The sequence below is a fragment of the Pseudorasbora parva genome, chromosome 14 (genome assembly GCF_024679245.1).
Source record: "Pseudorasbora parva isolate DD20220531a chromosome 14, ASM2467924v1, whole genome shotgun sequence".
Classification (NCBI taxonomy): domain Eukaryota; kingdom Metazoa; phylum Chordata; class Actinopteri; order Cypriniformes; family Gobionidae; genus Pseudorasbora; species Pseudorasbora parva.
In genome coordinates, this window is record NC_090185.1 from 8,724,982 (window position 1) to 8,747,876 (window position 22,895).

Here is a 22,895-nt window from a genome sequence, read left to right on the forward strand (position 1 = left end):
ATTTTGATATGGTCACGGTAATATAAGATTATCCTGTAAGTTTCAGAGCTGACAACTCCCTTAGTCAAAAAAAAGCTTTTATAGACACCAGGCCCAGCAAACGGTCCTGCGCTTCATACTGACGTCAGTGCACAACGAAACACTGCCTATAGCGAAAGCTTCCTTCTAAACCTAATATTAGGAATGAGTGGTTGAACTTTATTTTTAATGAAGTTCCAGCTCACGTGGGGAAGACATGTTCACTTCAGTTCACTGCAGAATCGTTTGTAAACTAATCTCCGGTCGATGCTGGATTTGGATCTGACAGGAATGGTGCAACACACTTATGTGAGTAAAATGTGTTTTTATATGTAATAGTGTTGCATTGTTATCGATCATTTTGCTTATGTGTACATGTCTAACAGACAATCCCTTTAGCACGCTGGACTCCGACACATATGGGCCAGGGCTTGCAAAGCCCAGCAGGCCGATGAATCTCTTAGTTTTCCGTTCTTGTTCTGCTATTCTCTCTCTTGTGGACATCTGAAGGGTGGCCGAACGTGTATGTGTGTGCACGCGGTTCGCGCTTATATCGTCCGATCTTGCAGGCTTGCAGGCTAAAAATATAAAAATAATATTCCAATTAATCGTGGTTGGATGAGAAATAAATAATTGTGTTTGTTTGATAAAGATGTTTATGAGCCCTGTGATCGAGATAATCATTCTGGTTGCTGCTTCTCCATCAATCTCTCCTTTCCCTGAACTGACAGGGGAGCTGAAGCTCATTTAATATGCAAATCTTATCCAATCCTAGCCGTGGGCGTTTACTTCCAAGTCTCCAGTGCTGCACGCCCATCAAAACCCATCGTTCAGGAGAGAGCCTCAAAACCAGTGTAGAAAATAGCCTATTACTTATTGGTTATGATGTTTTTGAATGTAAAAACCACACGAAGATCATTAGTTGACCTTAGATAACAGTATAAAAAAAAAAAAAGCCAGTTCATGACACCTTTAAACCAAGGCAATGCATAGACCTAAATATGCTTATGTACTCTAACTGTTCAATACTTGAGAGCCGTGGTGAGTTTATGAAACGTAGGCTGGTCAGATTTATACTCTCAAATTCAAATGTTCATCACAAAAGTACCCCAAACAGCTAAGACTAATCTAAACACGATCTAAACAGGCTATAAAATTGTGAACTTGAAATATAAATCTGAAGACACGCACATATAACGCTTTTCTTGGTAGGCTATGTTGGATTGACTTTGTTCACTTTTGTTGTAAAGATAATCAAAACAGACTAGCTGACAGCCTGCCATGAACGCGAGATGTATAACCAATCGGAGGAGAGCCCTTCTAGCTAATCAGAGACGAAAAAGGCGGTACCTTCCCCTACTATTGCAGCCTCAAGCAAAAGTCAGTGGAGAGCATTGCATTGTTTTTTCCCCGGTGTGGGCGTGGCCTAAATATGTCTCTATCCTGGGGAAAAAATATCGCCACCCGAAGGCTGCAGTTTCAGGACCGTAGTTCTAGGACCCTAGTTTTTCGTGACATTGCGACCTACAGAATTGAATATAGCAATGGCTGCAGCTTCAGGACCTCAGTTCTACAACCCAGGTGGTTAAGTTAATACATGTATCAATATATTTAATCTAATGAGTATTTTTTATGTGATTTTTATTTTATGTTATTATTCACAATGCATCAGAGGTTAATTGCAAAGTGTGTAATACCTGCTTTGAGTCACAATTTTAAAGTTAAAAAATGCATATCAATCTTTTTTTTATTATTAAGTTGAATATACCTTAAAAATCTTGAATTATACTGTAGTCTATATTGATTAACTTCCTTAAGTTATATGCATATGCAGTCACTAAATTACAGCAAGATACAGTGCCTTGCGAAAGTATTCGCCCCCCTTGAACTTTGCGACCTATTGCCACATTTCAGGCTTCAAACATAAAGATATGAAACTGTAATTTTTTGTGAAGAATCAACAACAAGTGGGTATATGAAAACAAGGCAACCCAGACAGACTGAAAAGCTGCTATTTTCTGCATTCTGCAAAGATGAACGATGCTTGCTATTTTTTTGCAAAGGAGGACTTTATTAAAATAGCATGGGGAAACTGTTATCAATGATAATTAAGTTATACAGAATAAATTTGATTATGCGGCTCTCTGAGTGTTCATTTTTCAGATGACTGGGGCAGTTGTCTTGACATACTAAATGAAAGCAACTGGACAAAAAGTGTGCAACACACAGCGGTGTGCAATAAGTAAAGGACGTGCTGCGGAGAGAAGAAGAGGCATTGGTTGATGGGCCTTCATCCGCCTTGAAAAAGAAAGTTGAAACTTCTGAGGGGCTGATATGGACAAAGACTGAGTCAATGTAGAAATGACCAAGATGCTGTCGTTATGCAAACTGCATCCTCCGTGGCTTGATCAAAAGTCAGACTGAGGAGAGGCTAAAGGACGAAAGCATCCAGAGTCACACCATGACACCAGAGCACTTAATCAGAAAAAAAGAAGAAAACATTACAAGAGGGACATAATGTGTTCAAGAACAAAACGTGGATTATTAAGATATGGTGCTGGTCACTCCATCTTGGTCAGTAGTACATTTGTTAGGGCTAGATCTAAAATGGTACTCCTAAAAATACTCATGATGTCCAAAATGCTGTCATTAGCAGGGATTACGTAAAGTTAATATTGTTGGTCATGAATCTGGGATAATGCTGACATCTCCAGTCATAAAAAAGAAGGGGAAAAAGCAGATCATAAGTAAAAAATATATATATATTTAATTGATTAAATGACCAGATGAATGGCAAATTAGATTTGAGACATTTCAAATTGCCACATGTCCAGACCCACCAGATCATTTGATCTATTAGAAATGGAAACATTTGAGGTTTACAACAGCAGTGTTTAACCAAAGCAAATGTAGACACTGTCGCATGGAAAGCCACATTGCATAATTTAGAATTGGTGATATTTAGGATGGACAACTGAACATAAAAATAAGGCCATATTGATAAGAAGGCACAATCAGAACACCTCAACTTTAGATGGATAAACAAATGAGATATAAAAGGACATATGAGGACATCAGCAACACTTTGTACTATTTTTCATTTTAGATCCACATGGTTAACCATTGAGCAAGGGGGGAAGTGACTAGAAAAATAAAACCAAAGTCGATTATACATGATTTTTTGATAAATGACTGATTGATTTTTTTTTTTAGCCAAATGTAAAATTTGTATCAAATAACAATGTGTGTACAGAGATTTGAGTGGTCACGCAGTCTCATGAATAATTACGAGACAGCGATGAGTCTTCGCCGTACTACAAGAAAACGTCACAGCCTATGATGTTGATGTGAAGATGAATTTACACCAGGAAGTTGAAACTAGGGCAAAAAGGTTCAAAATGATATTCAAAACTAACAGATGGTATGTTCAACACACATACTTCTGGTAAAATCTCAGAAAATTTGGTTTAGGGTTTTATGATCCATTGTTAGTGTGCAGTAACTTGTCTTGGATGGGTTAAACGCAGAGAACTAATTCTGAATATGGGTTACCATACTTGGCCTTCATATATCACTTTCATTATCCTGCACTCACTGTTCCTGTCCAGATAATTGAGCAGCTGTAATAATCTTCCCACCGGTGCGTACTGGAAATCTTCAAGCACTCTTGGTTTTAATGCTGGTGATGGGTTGCTTTGTTTTAACTAGAAAGTCACTTGTGATGGTACTGAGCAATGATTTTTTGTTATTGACATTTGTAACGCAGTCCGTAGATGGGAAAGAGTTGGGAACATTTAAAATACTTTAACCAAACAAAATAAACAAACTGAAAGTAAAGGCGGCAGCCCCTCACGGACGACTGCCGCACACACACATAACAAACCGTAAACAAAACCACAACGTAAAATCCGGGCCTGGTCCTCTCTCGTCCTTCACTGTCATCGCTCCTCCTTTTATGCTCCCGTCACTCCTCCGTGAGACGAGAATGGTGTGGCGTGCAGCTGGCGCTCATTTACACTCATCACTGGCCCGCTCTCACGGTCCCCCGCCTCGCTGCTTGCCACAACATTATTTCTCCATCAGTGATGAGAATTTCACCTGATCGTCTCCCACTCCCCTTTTTTCTTCATTTCACGTTATCAGATTCCAGGTTATTAAGGGGCATTTCTTCTTTTGGGACATCATTCTCCTGAAAGAAAGAAACAGATTCACAGAAGATTTCCTGGTGGTGGTTGAGGCGAGATCCCCTGACATGAGTGTAAAGCGCTTTGGGTGTACAGTAGTACATATGAAAGCACTATTTAAATGTCTCATTCATTCATTCATTCATTCATTCATTCATTCATTGAAACAGATTCACATAAGGGCAAAGAATGATAAGGATTGAAGAGAAGTTTACAGTTCCCACCGATCTTATTCTGAAGTAAAGTTTTGCAGACAGACAGATTCAGTGCTCAGTCTCTCACCTGAGTATTACTGCCCTGTTTCCTGTTTCCTGTTTGAACAATAACAACAAACTCTTACTTTGGTCAATTAGAATAAAATAGAAACACATACTTTAACATATTTTTTTAAAGATTCTTTTGGAACAAAAACAATATTTTTTACATTTTGTACAATCATCCATTTGTAATACTTGCCATTTTGTCTTGCTTGTGAAGATCTCCTGTGGCGATAGTAAATCACACCAGCAGCAGCAAGCACCAGGAGCAGAACAACACCAAAACCAATACCAACAGCAGCACCAACACTGATAACAGCAGCACTGCTTTCCTCTGGAGGCTCATATGAACCTGGAACAGCTAAAGACAGACAGTCATATTACTCAACTTATAACTATACCAACATGTTTGAATGATATATACACCTTTCTACTTTGGTCATCAGGTTTATGTTGCTTTTTTTATCTATTGTGTTTTTGGGCAGCTAAACAATGTTCACAATAAAACTGACTGATAGGAGGCACTTTTCTTGTTATTAACAATAGTCTTCAATATAAGTCTATTGTATTGGTTTAAATAGGGTATATTGAAGAGTTTTCTAAAATTGCTGAAAGGAAAATGCTCTGAATGATTAAATGATTTGTGACAGAAACACTGAAGCTCCTGAATCTGCTGTAGGTGATCTTTAGATTATAATCTCCAGAGTCTTCAGTTCTGGTGTGTGTGTGATGGTCAGAGATGCTCCAGCTTCAGTCTGTCTCTGAATCTCTCTTTACACTGATCATCTGTACAGATCTGACTCTGATCTCCAGTGATTTCACCGATGAGAACGACATTAAAATACCACGCCATCACATCATGCATGTTTGTAACTTCACCACGATCTAAAGTGACAGATTCTCCCTCCTTTCTCTTCACTTCATCTCGTTCGGAAGCAGAAACACCCGAAACACAAACCAACAGAGCTTGAGGTTCTTTTGGGGTAAAAACAAAACAAAAAACTACACTGAATATTAAAGTGATTACACATGCTTGACTATGCAACATTTTACATACATATTTCACATAAAAAACATAATAAGATGAATCTGATCAGAGACAGCATTAGATTCTGTAATCTTCACCAAAACCCAAATGCATGTCTTTATAATGTAAACTGAGATGATCTTTATTTTATATAGTTTTAAAATAATATTTAGTTAATAGTGAGAATTGGACCCTAAAAAAAGTGTTACCAAAAAAATTCAGTGTCTTTTGGCAGGAGATTGAAGATGAGGTAATGGGGCTGATTTTTGACAGCAAAGCTTCATTCCATTCCATGAAGTTAATCTGCTAAATGATAACCACAGCAACGTCACTGGCCGTGTGTCATTTCAGAAGGCTGCGTCCTCCGGAGGTCGCATTTGAAGGCTGCATACATCAGAAGGCCGTCTCATTTCAAAAAAGTGAGATGGACACTTCAAATGCGACCTCCGAATGCGTCCTTCTTTCACAGGAATTCAGAGTGTGCATCAGGTGTAGCCTTCGCAGCTGGAGATAACCCACAAATCTTTGCTTCGCCGTTAACAACGTCATTTAAAAAAATATATATTATATGAAAAAACGGGACCACCGCCATATACATGCGAGCGTAGGTGTGGTGTTTAAATGTAAGTAGTTTAAGCTTGTTTTTGTTTTTTAAGCTCTATTACTTCAAACAGATAGTTGTGGTAAACGGGATTACAATTGTTTAGTGCATTTTAAACGTTTAGAACAGTACATTGCTGTCAAGACAAGAAACATTTCATAGTCATTTTCAAGTTATAAATAATTTTCATTCATATAACTGGCGTGAGAGCGCAACGAGGCTGAACTTGTTGGCATAGCAACATGATACTTCCTGCCGAAGAACGTCTCATTTAATTCCGATTGAGGACACTCCGTATACTGCATCCTACACAGGACGTGTCCTCCGGAGGACGCAGCCTTCGAAATTTAACGAAATGAGACACAGCTACTGTCTTGATTTACAGTCTGTCTTTGACACTTGGTTTAGTTCCTGTCTCTATCAAGCCCCTCCTTCTGAAAACCACAATGTGCTCTGATTGTTTGCTTCAGGTGCGTCTGGAAAATGTCCCACCCCTAACCATAACTGTGAGTTTCAACACACTACTAACTAACTCAGTCAGTCAGGCCCCGCCCGTATATTTTGTGCATGCTTTGCATGGGAATTATTTAAATCAGAAATATTGTGACCTGTTCATTCCTGGAAGAAAACTCAAGACTACAATGGAGTTTAGAATCAGTTCTTTCAATTCTTAGTATTTCTCAGTAAATTCATTATAAACAATATAACACAAAAAAATATAATTATAAAGGAATGCCTGGTTTCCCATAGCCTAGAAATCTAGACGCACCCTAGTGGCAGCAAATCTAATCTGCTGTGAGTGTCGTCTAGCAAATCTCAATACCGTTCTGGCTTGTCAGGCTAGGTTTCCCATTCATTTTTTGAGAAAAACGTATAGGGTCGAGGTATGTAACAGTGTAAATATATTTGTTTTGCACAACAATTGAATCTTGAATGACTGGATAGGTGCAATTCACCTTAATTTCTTTAAGGAGGCAATGATACACAATGATGAAGTGGCGTTTCACTTATAGGTATCAAAGGCAGAAAACAAATCATAAGCTAAACTTGACTTGCAGTCAAATATTAGTGACACTGTCACTTGGTGAATATGGTGAAGCAGCTGTCGGCGGTCAAAACAGTGATTTTGAATATAGTTATGAGAATATGTTTGAGATGGCGAATTTGAGCCAGAAGCTGAATGTACTGTGAAATAAGCTCTGACGAGGACAGTGATGACGACTGTGTAAAACATCTGCTCAAACTGAACCCTTTACAAGCTCCAAAAGTAACAAAATATGACTTATTTTATTCTTCTGTAATTGTTACTCAAATATCAGAAGAGTTTATATTGTTTTTATAGTTATATTGTTATATCGGGACATGAAGAGATCCATCTGTGTTAGATATGTATATGGGTCACTAAAGACCCGAATATGTAAAAACATGTGGCAAAACATTCATGCATTTAAGGGTTAACTCTACCCATGATTGCTCCGAAAAATTATTGTTAGTAAAAATATCAATTTACATGTATTTACATGTTGCATGGACAGCATTATCACGGTTTTCATTTAGAGTAAACAACATGCTTGTGTTGCGATTTATACTTGCATCTATTTTCAGTTTGACAGCATCTAACATTTATTGTGAATTACAGTATAATAATTCATATTTATTACCATGATTGCATTATCAAAGGGAATACTCAACAATTATGATATGTCACTGCTATAATCAATACAATATATATAAACGTATACAACATAATATCTCACCAGTGACAGCAACATTGAAGACTCTTTCCATATTGCGGCTGTTGATCTGTAGTTTATAGAGTCCAGAGTCTTCAGTTGTGGTGTCTGTGATGGTCAGAGATCCAGTCTGATGATCCAGCTTCAGTCTGCCTCTGAATCTCTCATCTCCATTTTTACACTGAACATCTGTACAGATCTTACTGAGATTTCCAGTGATTTCAGCTAAACGAGTGTCGTTAAAATACCATTTCATTCTGTCTTGTTGTTTCATTACAACACTAGAGTTTAGAGTGACTGAATCTCCCTCATTCACTGGCACTTGATCGGCACCAGACACACCTGAAGAAGAAATCAACAGTTTTTTAAATAGAGGGACAAATTTATAGATCAGGAAAGTGTCATGAAAAGAGTGCAGGTAAAGGCTGGATTTATAATGGAACATGCAACAAACAGCAAAAGAACATCCTTAATTAAAAGTAGCGATAATCTGCATTATTATGATGGATAACTGATTAAGGCTGGGAAATTAATTTAGTGTTATGTTCACCAAATTACAACACATCTTTATTATCTTTTTTTTACAGTATCAATGTCTTTGTTTAGTCAGTGCCTTGAGTTTTGCATACAATTATAGACCCACTCATGTCAACAGTACAGCCCTTTTTTTAGGTGTTTTAATCACTTGAAGGGATTAGAGGGGTGTTAAAATGTAATACAATTTGCGCTATATCAAATTACAATCCCTGTCCAAACTTGTGTTGGTGGTTCAAGCTGTGTCATGCAACACTGACATTTTTTAAATAAGTGCTACATGACTAATACAGATACAATGGAATGTAGCACGCTTGCACAAAAATGCATGAAACTTCAAACGTCATAAACTGCTGGGCTTGTTCAGCCTGATTGGTGAAAATGCAGTAATACGACATATCAGAAAGATATTCACATATTATAATAAGCTAGTTGAAAATTGACAAAAGTATATTTTGAAAAAGCACAAATTCAAGTGAATTGAGCCCCTTTCACACTGCACGTCGGACCCGCAATATTCCAGGAACATTGCCGGGTCGCCTTCTGTGTGAAAGCAACCACGTCCCGGGATTGATTACCGAATTCGACCCGGGTCGGGGACCTAGTAATATTGTGGTATTCGACCCGGGACGAGCGCTGTGTGAACAAAAGCCGAAACTAATGCCGCAACGTGTACGTTATTGTGCGACTCCTAGAGCTTGTTTTTTCAATAATACAACCCTGCAGTGCCAGAAGAGCTAGTCTGTGTTTTAAACGCAGAGAGTGTTCGTATACAAAAGAAACTAAAATTAAACAAGCAGAAATGTGCGCAAACTGGACACAAGTCGAGACCACGGAGCTCCTTACTATCCGCGCTGAAGCTGAGATCGCTCGCCATTATCGTCACATCAGGATGTCACGTGTCAACTCGACCCGGGACCGTTACGGGTTGTGTGTGAAAAGTGCACATATTACGGTATTTCGCTGGCAGTGTGAATGGACCAAATCTAGCGACCCGGGAACAAATGCTGGGTCGCATTATCCGTGTATTTGCCGGAATCGCAGTGTGAAAGGGGCTTTGGTGGCACAGCATGTGAAAGTGATAGAAATGATCTCAGTTATAGTGTAATATGTCAAAGAAACTTCAAAATATTGAACTATAATGGAAATTTCTCTGAATGACTAAATGACTCTCACCAGTGACAGAAACACTGAAGCTCCTGATGATGCTGAATTTGCTGCTGTTGAACTGTAGTTTATATTCTCCAGAGTCTGTGTGTCTGGTGTGTGTGATGGTCAGAGCTCCAGTCTGATGATCCAGCTTCAGTCTGTCTCTGAATCTCTCTTTACACTGATCATCTGTACAGATCTGACTCTGATCTCCAGTGATTTCAGCGATGAGAACGTCAGTAAAATACCACGCCATCACATCATTTGTGTTTTTTACTCCACCAGAATCTAAAGTGACAGATTCTCCCTCTTTTTTCTTAATTTTATCTAGTTCAGAAGCAGGAACATCTGAAACACAAACCATCATGAGACACTAAAAAAACAGTTTTAAAGTCAATATTAATTTAGGCTACTGTGCATAGAATCATTTAAAGGTAAAGTCCCCACAATAAACAAAAATTACATAATTCAAACACGTTTAACCTGCTTTTAAGCATTCACTACTCACTGCGAACAGTAACGTTGAAGATTCTTTCACTGTGGCGGCTGCTGATCTCTACTTGATATTTTCCAGAGTCTGTGGGTCTGATGTTCATGATGGTCAGAGATCCAGTCTGAGGATCCAGCTTCAGCCTGTCTCTGAATCTCTCTTTACACTGATCATCTGTACAGATCTGACTCTGATCTCCATTGATTTTAGCGATGAGAACGTCATTAAAATACCATTTAATTCTGTCGTTTTGGTTCATTTCAACACCAGAATTTAGAGTGACTGAATCACCCTCCATCACTGACACTTCAACTGCACCAATACCAGACACACCTGATGAAGAAATCAACACGTCTGGGGTCAACACTTATTTTTTCGTTAGTTTTTGCCACTGCATAAAACATATAAACTGTCTAACAATGTCATCCTAAACTCTTAGCTACAACAGTCGGTTATAATATGGCATGACAAGATTTGTTTATCGTTTATTATGAGGAAGTGTAGGTGTCTTACCAGGAACGATGTAAGCACTTAATATGAGCAAAATAAAGCCATTCATTTTCCTCACTTTCCACAGAAACTGAATGCAGATTCGATATAAAAAACGCGTTTTATCCTATTCCGTCGACGGTTCCCAAGTTACGCCAAACAACAACAGCTTTACGTCAAGGTGCATCTCTCGCAGCCGGACCGTCAGAGGCTCACCTCAGCTGCCTGATAGTATGCGAGAGATTTAGGCGGTGGGAGGAGTAGCTACACACACACCTATATCAAAGGCGGAATCTCGTGATTCATTCTTTTACTTTCTTATGAAAATAATATAATGAAAAATACATTTAATTAATATGTGTAAATTAATCCCACCCGAAATAAAAAACAAATCATTCGTTTTTAGTTTTTTTGTGAGTCTGTCACTTCTGCAATTGGTTCATTTTTATTTTAATTTTTATATGAATCACTTAAAAGATGACATTTAAAATAAGATGTAATAAACTATATAACAATTTGATTGCTGCTTTTAATCATTTTGACCACATGAAGGCGCAGTTGAAACCGTTCCTAAAATATACACACCTTTGACCTCATTAGATCAGCTTATTCACACTGCAGGTCTTGATGCCCAATTCCGATTTGTTGACTATATAAATTTACATCTATTTTTAAAAGATTACATCTTTTAAAAGATTGCCATTTCCGACATCTGCATTTACACTGAAACAACCCAAGTTAGACATACTAATCTGGAAAAGCTTATGCCAAAAATGAGTAAAAATGGATACAGACGATATGATAATTGATAAGATAAGATTTTGCTTTCTGGTATAATTGGAGCATATTTGGTATCTAATGTGGGTTGAGCCTTCGTCCTCCAGTAGGGCATTAAAAAGTGTCAAATGATCGCGGTTGGTGTCCACATTACTTGACGTAATTCGCCACAATCACTTTTCAGTGACGCACAACACACTCTATCAGATTCATATCAGATAAATTTCCACATCTGTACCACATGGGAGGGAAAATATCCCTCAGAATTGGGTCACTTGAAATACGTAATGTAAACTTTCCTGCTAAACTTTGCTTCAGAACGACACTGCTTGATGGTAGAATCTAAGAGATTGTTCAAATATTACATTTCATTTCTGTAAAATCACCTTAGATTTTCTAAAATAATTGTAAACCAGAGCTTCTTGGGACAAAATATAGGCCTGCATTGTTATATTTTTTTGTGGTTTTTATGTTCTTATGTACAGCACTTTGAGAAGCTGCTTTTAAAGGCGCTATATAAAATAAAGTTATTATTATTACTTGTTGTTTTATTGTGTAATCTAACATAGAGAAACGCCTCAGTGGTTTGTTTTGCCATCACTAGCATTTTGTTCCTACTTTGATGTTCTGAGTTGTCTTATTATGTTTTACAAATGATTTCTGCTATAAATTATTTAATACTTAAGGGCTGGGACGTCAGAACCTAAACAGGTCTGGTGACATTTTTTTAACTACTTTTAAATTGAGCACCGCATTATTAGAATGCCATGCGCCTGCGTGAAATGCTGCAAAAGACACATGCACACACATTGATCAATGCAGCTTTTCCTTGTGCCTTAAAGTGAAGAAGGAATACGTGTATTATACAAATTGTGACAAAGGTTTCCTTGACTGCAAACTCCCGTGACAGAGCATCAAAACTCAAATTAATATGGACTTACCAGCAGGAGCACCGAACCCTCGAGGAAGAGACTTTTTAGATCTTGTGTGCATTGATGGTCCTCAACGGACATTTGCTGAATTCGTGCAGTGGGTGCTAACAAACAACAGCTCCCCATGATCATCTGCCTCACGAATGAGGCCAATGCCAGCAGACCCAGAGACCAGCCTGCTGCCAACAAAACCCAATGCGGACATTATGCCTGAGCCCACCGCAGACAGAGCTCAAGCTCGCCACGCAGAACCGACGCCTGGGTAATACTTCACCTTGGAGCCCGAACTCAACAGCAAGTTTGAGCAGATGCGTGAGCGAGCAGCATCGCCCATGCCAGTCATTGTGGAACTTGAGGGAATGGAATGAATGAGCTGTGCATTGTTTTTGTATTTTTGTTTGATAGATGGGAAAATGTGGATCACCAGTTTCATGCCGCCACTGGTTCCGCCCAGCTCCATGTGTCATGCGTCGCTGATGGTCCCACCCAGCCTCCTTCTCCCACCTCCTCTACCTAAGCCAGCCAGTTCCTCTGACCCGTCTATACTGGCTCCCTTCAGTCCCTTGGCTTCTCTCTCTGCTGCTCGGATCTGCCTCGGGTCTTCGGGTCTTCAAGTGATAGACCAACACGGGAAGCGCTGGCCCAATCAGAACTCGTAACGTGTTTCTGAAGGAGGGACTTCATAGAACAAGGAAATCATCAGGCCGTTTTTAGGACAGAGGAAACAGCGCTGTACACATAAGTAAATTGTGTGAAAAATACTATGTTTTTTTACACGTGAAACATGAACTCATGTTATATTGCACACTGTAAACACAATCAAAGCTTCGAAAACACGCGAAGAGCGGGACCTTTAATACAGTTTGTATTTCCCTAGATAATCCACGGCTGTTGTTTTTTTTTTTTTTTTGTGATACTTGTTCTTGAGTCTTTGTCCTAAGCAGTTAAACTGTCCAATAGTCTTCAGAAAAATCCTCCAGGTCTCAAAATAGAAAGGTAACGTTCGGTGGTGGCGCACTGGATGAACTACTGGCTTCATGGCCGAGTCCCGAGGTGGGCATGGCAGAGCGGTCAGTACCAGGCCCCAGTGACTTCTTACTGCCGCCAAACATTTTAGCCCGTGGTCCGATGCTTCGTTTCTTCGGGCCAGGGTGCCCTTAGAACAAGTGTCCAGGCATGCTGCTGGATGGCAGACACTTTTCACGGATGTCTCTTCCATGTGCCGGGGGCCACGTAAAACAGGCATTGTTAGCAGTACACTTGGCACTGCGCCACCTAAAGGGCCCGCTACATGGCAAGCATGTACTGGTCCGTACGGACAGCACTGCGACCGTTGTGTACATCAACTGTCAGGGTGGTTCCCTGGCTCCAGTCGCATGTTCCAACTCACCCACCACCTCCTCCTTTGGAGTCAGAAGCAGCTGAGGTAGTTTCGTGCCATTCACATCCCAGGTGCGCTCAACCGGACAGCCGACAAGCTCTCATGGCAGCTGACACCTCCGGGAGAGTGGCGACTCCATCCCCAGGCAGTCCAGCTGATATGGGAGCTCTTCAGAGCCGCATTTGTAGACCTGTTTGCCTCTCCCTGACCGGGGACACACTCAGCATGGATACACTGGCACACAGCTGGCCCCGGGACCTACAGAAGGATGCATTTCCCCCAGTGAGCCTTCTTGCACAGACCCTGTGCAAAGTCAGGGAGTACGAGGAGCAGGTCTTGTTAGTTGCACCCTACTGGCCCAAATGGACCTGGTTCCCAGAACTAACTCTCCTCCCAACAGCCCCCTCTGGGCTGCTTCCCCTGAGGAAGGACCTTCTTTCTCAGGGACGGGGCACTCTATGGCACCAAAAATGCCATAAGGAGGCACTAAATCCTCCTCGTCCAAACTCAATACCCTCTTGGGAATTGGCTCTAGTGCTCAGAGCACTCCAGAGCCCTCCCTATGAGCCTTTACAGTCTAAAGAGCTTAAAATCCTGTCAATGAAGACAGTGCTCTTGACGGCATTGGCCTACATCAAATGGGTAGGGGTCCAGCATGCACTTTCGGTCAACGAACCGTGCCTAGAATTTGGGCCGGCCAACTCTCACGTGATCCTGAGACCCCGGCCTGGATACGTGCCCAAGGTTCCTACCACTCCCTTTCGGGACCAGGTGGTGAACCTGCAAGCTCGGCCTTCGGAGGAGGCAGATGTCACGTAACACACAAGGTAAAATGGTGATTTATTCACGCCACGGTGGAGGGAAGTTTTGTGATCGGGAAAACTCAGAGATGTGGATTCGGACAGCTATTACATCACCACACAACCTTGGTGTTTGTCAAAAGCAGTAGGTAACTCGGCCGGGGATTTTTACACGGGTGGTGGAAAAAGTACGGAAATAAAATAACTGACTAGCCCCTGTAAATGATGGCAATACCTTTCGAATAGGGCTTCAGCCAACTCCTTCACTACTAACGGAGCGAGCTGGAAAATGAAACTTTTCCCGAATTCCCCCTGTTAGGGAGGAGGACCATAACACCATGGCCACCAACAAACCCCAGCAAAGATTGTTATTGCTCCGGCTTTAACTTCTGGATATTCGAAAGCAGTGCCACAACTGAATGAATGGATTCGTTCGCATCTTTCTCCACCGCCATTACTGAACTACAACTCAAACTAGCGCACTGGGATGCTGTAGAGCGATGACGTAATACGCTTCGTCACATTCTTTAGACCCTTCATTTAACCCTCTGATGCAAATGATCAGATAATTGCTGCAAATATTTCATACAATTTTGTAGGGTTTACAATGATTTTGTTTGTGAAACGCAGCCCTCGATTGTGTCAAACATGTCTAAACTCATAACAATATATGTCCTCACTTTCATCACAGACACTCTTCACTCCATTAGCAGGACGGATTGACAATCTGTGCCTTCTGGAAAAGTTAAGAACGGGCGTCCAACCGAGGGCCGTCAGCAAAAAAAAAAAGTCTAATAACGCAATATGAACATAGGCCTGTCGCGATAGTCAATAATCAATTAAACTCGTGATGAGACGTCATGCTCGGACAAATTCACCTGGAACTCATGCTTATTAGTCATGTACTCTGCCAAGTGAAATGGAGTGTCACGCACTCCACGCTGACGTCATTTTTGCCTCGCACACTCTCGCACTCGTGCGGACGCGCCAAGTATAAACAAGGCATTTTGATAAATGCAAGTTAATTCTTTATTTCAATCTTTGTGCTAAAAAGGCACATAAGATAGCAATACACATTCTCCTTTTGCCAAATAAATGAAAAGCGCGTCATCATCAATGTCTTCTCTTTTGCTGTCTCAAAATCTCACCCATCTTTCTTCAGAGGTGGTAAAGTCAAGTTCAGTTTGTGCATGATTACGTGTTATAATTTTTGAGTCCTGAGTCCGTCCTGACAAAACACCGACTACAGATAATTTAAGCAGAACATCTCAAATGGAGATTGATAAAATGCAGCTTACTTGTTTATTAGTGTTTTCAGATCAGCTGCGTGAAAGAGCGCTCGCGTGCATATGGTTGCCAGATTGGACATGTTTAGGTAAAACACTGGATAGCATACATGTTCTTTTCACAGAAAAGCTCTGTTGGGGGATGTAAATAAATGAAATCTGGCAACCGCACGAACGGGAGCTCTTTCCAAAACCAAAACCAGTGATGACTCGTCTTTTTTCGATATTGCATGTTTATATAACGTTAGACACAATGTAGGCTATGCAGTGACTGTGATGTACTCTTAAAGGTGCACTATGTAGTATTTTTTCAGTAAAATAAACAAAAACCACTAGGCCAGTATTATATATTTTGTTCAGTTGAGTACTATCAATATCCCAAATGTTTCCAACTATTTGTAAATTGTAAGAAAATTGCTATTTTAACCAAGGACCCGGGACGTGTCATAGTGTTTGAGGGAGTCGCCTGTCAATTGTGCCATATCTGCGCTACCCTGTTTTATTCTGCAGAAGTGCTTTTCTCTTAGCAGTGTGAACATGTCACAGCAGCGCAGAGCGAACGCACAGAGTAACGTCATAACATCATTTTGAACACACTTATCTAATATGATTAACAGAGCTGCTTTACCTTATACTCATGAAAGCGGAAATAGTGCGCACGCCCGGCGACTGTGTCCCGTCCCATCCTGTCATAATAAAAGTCCCGGTGTTCGAGGCAGGTGTTTGTATAACAATCGCTCCAGCAGCCGTGCTCAGCTCCACAACACTCGCTCCTGCTCTGCTTTACAGTAACGTTAATAATCGCATGCATGAACATGATTTCTGCCCGAGTCCTATTTTCCACCGGCTGTGAGGTGAAGACCACATGTCCCAAGGTGCTGCGCTCACACTTGGCGTCATCAAACTATGCCTTTGTTTTGAATAGGCGCCCTCCAGTAGACGGAAAGTTACATAGTGCATATTTAATATAAGCATGCAAAAAACTGTTAAAATATGTTCATTATGTCCTCAGTTGTATATAATGTTATACTGTTCATTGTTATGCATATGTGTATGCCACAAGGGGGCACTGAAAGTGTATACTAAAAGAAAAGAGAAAAGACGCGTGTGCGTATTGAGGATGTTTGTCCCAGTTGATTTGTGGTAGTCTGACTAAAAAGCTGTCTGACCGTGAGACTGATGTGTCGTCAGCTAAAATAATAAATATGCCGTGAACGGCTAAAGATGATCCCATCTCTCGTCTATCTTTTTTCCTCGGAACCCAACGCTGACCCGCAACGGTAATACTACGTAACCTTAACAGGTTATGGGCCCAGAAGTTGTTCGGGAGAAAAGTTTGTTGTTTTCCACCGTTTAGAAAGTCGCGACGGACCGCGTGCTAACATGGCGGAACAACGGAGGACGTACAGTTTACCTCGACTGGCATTCGACGGAGATGAGACTAAGTATGAACTTTGGGAGACCAAAATGTTGGGACATTTTCATTTATCAGGGCTAAAGGACACGGTGCTAAAAGTACCGCAGTCAGAAGCCGAGATAGCAGCGGATGCAAAGAAAAATGCGGACGCATATGCCGAGTTGATTTTACTGTTAGATGATAAAAGCCTCTCACTAGTTATGAGGGATGCGCCCAACGACGGAAGAAAAGCCCTGGAAATATTGAGAGGGTATTATGCAGGGAGGGGAAAGCCCCGCATAATCAGCTTGTACACCATGTTGACATCGCTTCAAAAGGCAAATGATGAAAGTGTAATGGACTATATCATCAGAGCAGAGACAGCCATCACGGCACTGCGAAACGCAGGTGAAACGTTAGGAGATGGACTGCTAGTGGCTATGGTCTTGAAGGGATTGCCTGAGAGTTTTAAGCCGTTCGCAATACATGTGGCGCATACAGATGACACAATCACGTTCGCGGAGTTCAAGACTAAACTGCGTAGTTTTGAAGAAACAGAAAAGATAAAAGCAGCTGAGTCGAGCGACAGCGTGATGAAAACACATGGGAAAACCAGACGGCAGCCCGCAAAGACGAGTGCACGTGGCTGGGTCAGGGACGACACAGAGATAGTATGCTTCAAGTGTGGTACAAAAGGCCATCGAGCGAAAGCATGTCGACAGAAAGCGTGGTGTAGTATCTGCAGAAGCGACACACACAAAGACGCAACATGTAGGCGTAAGGACAAGGACGTTAAAGACAAAAAGGATGGTGTGAGTAAAGCCTCAGAAGATGTTGAGGACTACGTGTTCAAGATGAGAGATGAAGTGACCGGTGTCCAGTGGCGGCCTACATGCAACATTCAGGAGAAGGGTCTGATGGTGGACACGGGGGCTACCTCTCATATCATCACAGACATTACCATGTTCAAGAGTTTTGACAGCACTTTCAGGCCAGAAACGCACAGTGTCGAGCTGGCAGACGGCACTCGATGCAACGGGGTCGCTCAGCGGAAGGGAAATGCAGAGGTTTCCCTCATCGACAGTGGAGGACAGCAACGTAAGGCGGTGCTGAAAGACGCTTTGTTTGTACCGTCATACCCCCAAAGCATCTTTTCAGTGAAGGCAGCCACCACAAGTGGGGCTACGGTTGTTTTCAAAGAAGATAAAGACGCCCTGATAACCAGAGACGGTGCCAGATTCAACATTCATGTATATGGCAAGTTGTATTATTTGCACACCGGGGCTGAATCTAATGATAAGTGTAATGCATGTCACGACATACAAACATGGCACGAGATTTTAGGCCACTGTAACTATGACGATGTTCTTAAGTTGCAGGATGTAGTTGAAGGTATGCAGATCAAGGGTAAGGCATGCAAACCCGAACAAGAGTGTGAGGTGTGTATTCAGGGAAAATTTGCCCAAACCAGAAATAGGAACCCCGATACCAGAGCAAAGGCTCCCTTACAGATGGTACACACAGATCTTGCAGGTCCGGTAGCCACAGAGTCGATAGATGGTTACAAATATGTGCAATCATTCACTGACGATTACTCAAGCGCAGTATTTGTATATTTCCTAAAGAGGAAAAGTGACACCGTACAGGCTACTGAAAAGTTCCTAGCAGATGTATCCCCTTATGGGAAAGTGACGTGCATGAGATCCGACAACGGAACAGAGTTTACTTGCAATGATTTTCAAGCATTGTTGAGGAAAAACAAAATTAGACATGAAACGTCGGCTCCATATTCCCCACACCAGAACGGAACGGCAGAGAGAGGTTGGCGTACTCTTTTTGAGATGGGTAGGTGCATGATAGCCGAAAGTGCACTACCAAAACAGCTATGGCACTATGCGGTGCAGACAGCAGCAGTGGTACGCAACAGGTGTTTTAACAGGCGTACAGGGCAGACCCCTTATGAGCTGTTGACAGAAAAGAAGCCTAATGTGTCTAAAATGCAAAAGTTTGGATCTGTATGCTACACGTACAAACAGGACAAGGGAAAATTTGACTCCAGATGTGACCAGGGTCGTTTTGTAGGTTACGACAAAAACAGCCCGGCGTATTTGGTGTATCATCCAGATACAAACAAAGTACAAAAACACAGGCTAGTGAAGTTTGTGAGAAAGATAGCTGTGGAGAAACAGACACAAACATGCGAGCCATATCTAAGTGATGGCTACAGCAGTGTGAGTCCTAGGACTAGTGAGGCTACACAGAGTAGGGGTACCGAAAATGCTCCAGAGCCAAGTGTACAGAGTAGGAGTACACATTGCGATAGTCCAGGCGAAGTAATGAGGTCTAGTGACCACAATCAAACACAACAGAGTGGGACAAATGGTGAACCCCAGAGTAGGAGATTTCCGACTAGAGAAAGAAAAACACCGAGTTACTTAGATGACTTCGTAACCGAAGACAGTGATAGTGACGGGGTTAATATCACGGTAGACTATTGCTGCAGAGCGGTGTGTGGTATTCCACAGACTTTTGAGGGAGCAATGAGGTCAACAAACTCAAAAGAATGGGTAAAAGCCATGGATGAGGAAATCCAGTCTCTAAACGAGAACAAAACGTTTACTCCGACGACGCTGCCAATAGGCAAGAAAACAGTGGGGGGTAGATGGGTCTACTCTATCAAGGTTGATGTAGATGGAAAAGAAAAATACAAAGCACGGTTTGTGGCCAAGGGTTACAACCAGAGAATGGGAATAGACTATGGGGAGACATTTTCACCCACGGCAGACTTGACGAGTGTAAGAGTAGTGCTACAGAAAGCAGCACAGGAAAATTTACTCCTGCACCAAATGGACGTGAAAACAGCGTACTTACACGCTCCCATAGACTATGAGATCTACATCAATCCACCAGAGGGTTACCAAGAGAAGGACGGTATTGTTTACAAGCTAGAGAAATCACTTTATGGCTTAAAACAATCGGGGCGAAATTGGAATAAGGTTTTACACGATTGTCTTACTGAGAATGGGTTCACACAAAACCCAGCCGACCACTGTGTTTACGCCAAAGAGTCTAAAGAAGGAAAAGTAATCATAATTACATGGGTCGATGACTTAATCATTGCTGCAAGCAATCACGAGAAACTGAAAGAAGTGAAAGAGATGCTTGCAGAAAAGTTTAAAATGAAAGATCTGGGTGAACTCAAACATTTTCTGGGTATCGATTTCAGTCAATCAGATGGGTGTGTAAAAATGACACAGGAAAAGTACACTAACAAGATATTACTACGTTTTAATATGCAAGACTGTAGGACCAGAGAAACACCCTGCGAGCAAAAGTTAGAGTACACTGAGAATGCAGTAAAGATGGAAGATGTAAGAATGTACAGAGAAGCTGTAGGAAGTCTTATATATCTGACTACTTGCACCAGACCAGATTTGAGTTTCGTAGTGAGCAGGTTATCACAGTATTTTGCTGAACCTACAGAGGAACAATGGGTCACTGTGAAGCATGTACTTAGGTATCTCAAAGGTACGGTAGAGAAGGGGTTAAGTTTTAGGAGAAATGACTGTGAGAAACTAGGTATACAAGCCTACAGTGATGCTGACTGGGCAGCTGATACCAGTGATAGGCGCAGTACTACGGGATACTGTGTGAAACTTAGTCAGAACAGCTCTCTAGTCTCATGGAAGACTAGAAAGCAGCCAACTGTTGCGCTGTCAACATGTGAAGCGGAATACATGGCGCTGGCTTCAACCATACAAGAGTGTTTATACCTAGAGCAGTTACTGGGAGGTATAGACAACTACAAGTACACACAAACTGTAGTACATGAGGACAATCAGGGAACAATCGCTCTTGCCAAAAACCCCGTAAACAGACGAAGATGTAAGCACATAGACATAAAGTATCACTTTATCAGGTCTACTGTGAATGAGGGAAGAGTAACCTTGAGGTATTGTTCTACTGATAACATGATTGCTGATGTAATGACCAAACCTGTAAATAAATTGAAACTGATTAGGTTTGCAGGTGCTCTTTTTGGAGATTGATATGTGTATAACAAAGGTCCACATTCATTCTACTTTTTGTTTTTGTCTGTATAGCAACCTGAGTACAAGTGGGGGTGTTAAAATATGTTCATTATGTCCTCAGTTGTATATAATGTTATACTGTTCATTGTTATGCATATGTGTATGCCACAAGGGGGCACTGAAAGTGTATACTAAAAGAAAAGAGAAAAGACGCGTGTGCGTATTGAGGATGTTTGTCCCAGTTGATTTGTGGTAGTCTGACTAAAAAGCTGTCTGACCGTGAGACTGATGTGTCGTCAGCTAAAATAATAAATATGCCGTGAACGGCTAAAGATGATCCCATCTCTCGTCTATCTTTTTTCCTCGGAACCCAACGCTGACCCGCAACGGTAATACTACGTAACCTTAACAAAAACATCATAGGCCTGCTTCAGTTCTCAAAAAAATAAATATATATTTTTACAAAATGAATAACGTTAGCCTGGTAAAAAAAATTACTGTCATTTTAACTTATATGGTGGAAAAGGTGACGTTTGCTAGAAGGATCGAGTGAACGATCTGTAAGCAATGTATATCCGGTATATTTTGCAATACAAAATGATATTAACCTTTGTCATTAGACACACATTAACTTATATAGTTTTGTATGGTACTTGGTGTTTCCTATTGTTACTATACTCGCATCTTACGTTATCTAGACAATGCGGTCTCTCTAAGAAACTTTCAATTTAATCAGAAATTGTTTAATTTTAATAAGTGCATAAAATCGCTACTTACTGCTTGCAATTACAGTTGTTATTGCCACTTTCTTCAGTTTAAGACGCTGAGCGAAGCTTGAAATGGGCCGAACAAACGAACGTTCTTAAATTGTTGTGGTATCCGATTATAATAAACATCAACCATGACTGTTGACATTTTTTTTATCTGTGGGAAGGGTAGTAAAGTCTCCTGCACAGCCTGAACATGACCATTCGGCTCCGTCATTTCCGCCTGACAATGATCATGTTTGGACAGATGCAAATGTTGGGGGCGTGCATTTAAATGATCCCCAACGCTTGCGTTACGGTTGGGTTTATGTTGAGAAGCACTTTTTTTCCGTGGAGTTTTTGATTTACGAGATTTACATAAGAAGTAGGAGGCAATGGTGTTTGAGACTCACAGTGTGTGATGTCCATGTCCTGAACTCTTATTATTTCACCATGGCAAGGTTAATTCAATTTTTCATTCTAGGGCACCTTTAAAGTATATATTACAAAGTTTTAATTTAGACACTAAAGAATCATATTAACTTGGCATTACAAAAATGGCATATAAAAATGGCATTATATGACCCCTTTAAAGCTTCTCTTTGTTGCAGGGAAGTCAGACTCTGAGGTTTATAACCACAGCACAGGAAGAAGCCGTTCACCTAAAAAATGAAACACAGATATAAAAAAGAATAGCCATTGTGATGCACAAGATGTTTGTCCGATTAAGAAGAACAACCACAGCAGGTTTCAGCTTGACTTAGAAACTGAGCTGCTTTTGATAAGACTTTAAGATTAAGATTTTAAAAACATTTGAAAGGGGCATCATGAGATTTATTTTATCATGGAACTTAGGTTGAATAAACTATTCACACACTTTTCAAAACAACCCTCCTTCCGGAAACTATCAATGTTAAGATATGGCTGTTGTTAATTTAATAAAGATTGGTTTCCACTTTTAAGAACAATTCAAGTCTTAATAAGAGCCAAACGAATCAGAAGAACATTCAGAGAGTGTATGTGCGTGTGTGTGTGTGTGTTGGTTTGGCCTACATTATAAGGAC

At 40.9% G+C, this 22,895-nt stretch overlaps 1 protein-coding gene across 1 annotated transcript; it reads right to left on the reverse strand.

Moving 5' to 3' along the window:
• Positions 1–4,144: 4,144 nt before the first annotated feature.
• On the reverse strand, positions 4,145–10,113 carry LOC137039699 (uncharacterized). Its single transcript, XM_067414972.1, has 6 exons — positions 10,012–10,113; positions 9,531–9,851; positions 7,845–8,162; positions 4,659–4,820; positions 4,485–4,513; positions 4,145–4,207 (listed from the first exon to the last, which is right to left on the reverse strand). The coding sequence occupies exons 1-6, from the start codon at positions 10,097–10,099 to the stop codon at positions 4,145–4,147; spliced, it is 981 nt and encodes a 326-aa protein (XP_067271073.1). The 5' UTR covers positions 10,100–10,113.
• Positions 10,114–22,895: the final 12,782 nt, after the last annotated feature.